This window comes from Lipotes vexillifer, unplaced genomic scaffold (assembly GCF_000442215.2).
Source record: "Lipotes vexillifer unplaced genomic scaffold, Lipotes_vexillifer_v1.1 scaffold1117, whole genome shotgun sequence".
NCBI classification, from domain to species: domain Eukaryota; kingdom Metazoa; phylum Chordata; class Mammalia; order Artiodactyla; family Lipotidae; genus Lipotes; species Lipotes vexillifer.
This window is the reverse complement of record NW_006778824.1, coordinates 554956-559603: the sequence shown is the minus strand read 5'-3', so window position 1 is coordinate 559603 and position 4648 is coordinate 554956. Positions and strand designations below refer to the sequence as shown.

The window sequence follows — 4648 nt, the reverse complement described above, 5'->3', positions numbered from 1 at the left end:
GAAAGACCAGATATTTTATTTAGCTATTATTTTACAAATATTCCTCCTTTAAAAGTAAAATTTCATAATTAACAATTATTTTCTCATTTATTATGCTTTATGTTTAGTTTTTCTTATATAATTTAAGTTGATTCCTATATATAAAATTAATAGGTGATGAATGCTCTTTACACACTGTTGCTGTAATTACTTAAACTACTAATTTTCTGCTAACTTTTTAAAACATTCAGTGCTGTTAGAAAGGAAATATTCAGTCACACGAAGGAGATTTCGTTCTGTTCTGTTCATGCTGGTACACATGTATGTATGCTTTTGTATCTCTCAGTGGATGGTCTTGGCTGTTTTTTATACATAGTTTCCTGAAGAATGGCTTAAGAAAATGACTTCTTTCTACAGTTTGGAATATTCCAACTTACCATAAGAGCAAATATTTGTCGATATTTCTGTGGCGCATTAGCCTTGATGAATGGTGCTGCAGTGGCACAAAACTTCGCGGCCTCCTCGTTTTTTCCAGCTTGTAGATAACACTCCAGAAGCTCCCTGGATAATACAAAAATAGTCCATATTAAACCTGGATGAAGTCATTTTCTGCTGCAAACGCCTAATAACCCGGTTATTATATTTTTATGTTTTACGAATTTCAGAAAGATGCAGGGATTGGCCAGCTCCTTACCCCACGCCCAGTATGGGGCTCACTGAGCTGAGGCCGGGGCTGGAAAGCTCGGCCACTGCCTGCAAAGGGAAAGGGCACTGTTTGGCTGTGATTACCAAGGACTCAAACAACGGTGTTTTACAGAAAGAGCATAGTTTTACTTATTTTCTGTTAAAGCCTCCCCAAATAGCTGTAAAGCAGGTGAGGAATGCCTGCACACTCTGGATTCCAACTTCAGGGCCGACCCTCTGGGCCCCCCCCCCCGTAGCATCCACAAAGTCACTGGCCGCAAACAATGCCACCCAAATACAGGAAAGTGTCACCGAGCGCCTTTCAGCCCGCCTGGGGACCACTTGCTGACATCCACACAGGGCTGTATGTCCCTGGGGTTATGCGCTCAGGGCAAGCTTCCCTAAGTGGGGCCACCTGGATGCGTGAGCACTCTGGCCAAGCTGTATGTTGCTAGAATGTCTACTAGTTTCACAACTTATTTATTTTCAAAACCACGAGCCAGGACTATGACACAGGCTCCCACTTCCTGGGTTCTGAGTAGAAGCACGTGTCCTGTGGTAACACCTGTCTGATCAGGACACCGTGATGCCATCTGCAGAGTTTAGAAACATGTGCAGACAAGACACACAAAACCTGATTCTAACTTCGGGCTAGAGAGCACTGCCAGGGCTGCGGTGTGAGATGTGGTCACGGGAGCGGGGAGGGGAAGGCCGGCGTCTGCCGGGTGTCTGGGGACTCACAGCATCAGCTCGGCCCGCCAGCCCTTGTCGTCGTCCTCAGTCTGATTCAACACGCTCACGATCTGGGAGAGGCTGGGGATCAGGCGGTGATGATACCCAGGCTTGAGAAATGGCCTCACCATTTGCCAGTAGAGGACCGATGCATTATACACCAGGAAGTAATACCTGGGGCACAAGAAGAGGGTGGGTGAGGCTCACCCAGAGCCAGTCCCCTTCCTGAGGGAACCCAGGGCCTCTGTCTCTGGCAGGTGCAACAGCCCTGCCCGAGCCGCCCTGGCCTGGCTGCCAGATACACATGTGGGGTGCATGCAGCATCCTCCCAGAGGCAGCCACGTGCCCTGCTCAGCCAAGTAGGTGGCTCCAGTTCAGACCCCGCCACAGGCTCCTGGGTCCAGACCAGAGATCCCATCACTCTTTCAGCCATTCTGAAAAGCAATCAGCTCCCCATAAAAGTACCCAATGAGGAAGCCCTCCTTTGGCTTTCAAGGGATAGAAAAGAATGGGCAAGTGCAGGGGGCACCAATCAGCCAGGAGAGCAGTACAGGGAAAGCGGCTTGGGTGGGGTCCCCATGCGAGCGGATGAAGTGCACGGTGGGTGAGGAGGAATGCTGGGGCGGGAGCAGGGCGCCCCGAGAAGCTGGGCCTTTCCCTGAGGGCTGCAGGAGCCCCCAGGAGAACCCGAGTGAGGAAACCCTGGCGCCTCTCTGGAGGGGCCACCTCTGCCTTGCAGGACCCAGGTACCTGGCAGTGCTGGCTGTCTGGTGGACGGTGCTGCCGATGACCGCTGCGCCCCAGAGGAGGGCGGGCCAGGCCCAGCAGGAAGACAAGGCTGCCTGCTCCTTCGTGGGGTCTACTCAGACCCCTCATCCACTAGCCCCCGAGGCTCCTGGTCCCCCCCAGGCAGTCTGCACGTCCCCCCAAGACCCCTGCAGTGCAGCATTGACCAGGCCCCTCCCCAAGGGTGCACCACAGCTTGGCTCCAGGGCTCCGGGGCATGGTCCCCCTGAAATACCCACTGCCCTTAGAACCTCTGGCTCAAGGCCAGGCCTTGCCATCCAGATGTCCCCGCTGAGGAAGGGTCTGCGGAGCTGAGCCCTATATCCCCAGCACCTACGACAGGGGCTGGCCAGCGGAGGCCATCCACAGCGACACTGGGAGAAGGAATGAATGAACCTAGGGTTTATACTTAAATGTGCTTTAAACGTTGTGTCCTGTTTAAATAGGCTGTATCAATACCAGTTTGTATGCAAACTTAACAATTTCAATAATATTTAAGCAGTAATTAAGTAGAAAACTGTGCTGGAGTTTCAGGGGAATCACCCCTACAGACACGACGCCGTGGGCCAGGTGATCTGCCAGGGGGAGCACAGGCCGGTGGGGGCAGGGCAGGGAGGGAGCCCAGATGCCAACCTCCCAGAGAGGACGAGAATGGGAGGTGCCCGGGGACTGGTCAAAGGCGAGGTTCCCACAGAGAAAGCAGGCAAAAGGCATCTGCAGGTCATAGAGACCTGTGCACGGGGAAGAGGGTGCAGCTAACGGGTCCAGTGTGCACGCAGCCCCGCTCCAACGCTAGAGACGTGAGCCCACAGCCACAGATGCAGTAAAACACGAACAAAACAAGACAAAAACCCCGGCGTCCAGACAGACAGAACCACCTGGTAAGTTCTGGTTCTAAACCTTGTACACACTCAGTTAGAAACAGCCGTTCCGTCATGCTCACCTTGGTTCTCCTTTCGCAAAGTTGATTGCCTTCATATACTGAGTCACGCAATTTTCAAATTCCTCCTAAACAACATAAAGGATGCACAATTAGATCAAATTTGCTACTGGAACATCAATCCCTGTTCACCGTCACTCCCCTGAACATGAAGCCTCTCTGAAGACGGCCCGCCCCACAGGGTGTGAACAGGGAGAGTGGACGCCCACAGAAGCTCTCAGGAGCTCCACCCCCTCCCTAGAAGCCTGGAAGTCCACCCCCCACCCCACCCTGCACCCCACCTCTGCTGCAGGCATCACCAGGCACGGGGCCACAAAGGGCAGAGGTCAAAAGGACACAAGCCAGACCCCCTCAGGGAAAAGCACAGGTGGGAAATGCGGCATCTCACTTCACTGAAGAATCTGGTCGCCCAACTCCCAACAAAGCCGTTTTAAGGTGAGTCTAGCCTGACACCGTCTGGAGGTGGGGGAATTTTAACTGCGGCGGTACAAGCCGTGGAACTTTGAGGAGAATGAAAACAACCTCTCAGGGGAAAAATACAGTAGGACAATTATATATTCATTTCAGGATGGCAAACTAGCTAAGGGTGCTCTTCACCTCGCCAAGACACTCAAGGCTGTGCACACCAAGGCTTCGTGATCCAAAAGGACAATGAAGAAAATCCGGAGGAACCAGCACGCAGGGCTGGCGGGGACGCTGGGACAGGGCCCGGAATCGCCTCTCACCATGTTTTCGGTGGACTTGGGGGCACACAGCTGGGCCCTGCACAGGTGCGCTCGGCCCAGAAACTGGGTGACCGGCCCCTTCACCTTGAAGTACATCCGGATGCAGTCCTCGCTCACCTCGGGCTGCCCCATCTGCGCAAGAACACGGACCCCCCCACCCCAAGAGGCTCACAGAGGGGGCGGCCCAGGGGACCACCCACCAGGGGCTGCCGCTTCCCGCTTCTAGTGCAAACCAAGAAATCGGGGTCCCCTGAAGGCGCCTCCCCAGGACCCCTGGGATTAATCACCTTCAGGGCCTGTTCTGCACACAAAACAAACAGGTCGGGGTTGAAGCTTTCTGTGGGGTCAAACTCTGATTTCCCCAGGTTGGCGGACTTGATCAACTGATAAGCCCTCTTCAGGGACGCAGCATCTATCAGGACAGGAGTTGAGGCAGATTTGGTCATCACGCAGCCATTGCACCACCAAGCAGCAGTGGGGACGGTCAGGACGACCTGGGACAGGGCTGGGGTCGGGCAGGCAACCCCGTGCTGGCCCCCGCGCTGGCCCGGTCCTCTCCGGGGGAAGGAGCCCAGCAGCGAGATGCCCCGAGCTCAGCCCTCCGGGCCCCGAGCAGCGTGAGGTGAATGATCCTTGAGGAACGGTTAGGAAGGACGAAAGGCTTCCTTTGAAAAAGGCGCCTTAGTTTGCCCAAGTCAGACAAATCCTCGAAGTGCTGGCTTCAAGGGGTCACTGGATCAGGCAGGGCGGGGGGTCAACAGGGTGGGGACAGCCTCCCGGTGGGGGGGCGGTGACCGGCGGG

General features: G+C 54.4%; 1 protein-coding gene across 1 annotated transcript in view; it reads right to left on the bottom strand.

Moving 5' to 3' along the window:
• The window catches only part of CFAP46 (cilia and flagella associated protein 46), a 94217-nt gene that overhangs the window by 89203 nt on the left and 366 nt on the right, over positions 1-4648 (bottom strand). Inside the window, exons 2-6 of the mRNA XM_007452012.1 lie at positions 4134-4258; positions 3847-3978; positions 3125-3189; positions 1405-1569; positions 417-540 (exon numbers count right to left, since the gene is read on the bottom strand). Coding sequence (XP_007452074.1) covers positions 417-540; positions 1405-1569; positions 3125-3189; positions 3847-3978; positions 4134-4258 — 611 coding nt within the window. The remainder of the gene's footprint in view (positions 1-416; positions 541-1404; positions 1570-3124; positions 3190-3846; positions 3979-4133; positions 4259-4648) is intronic.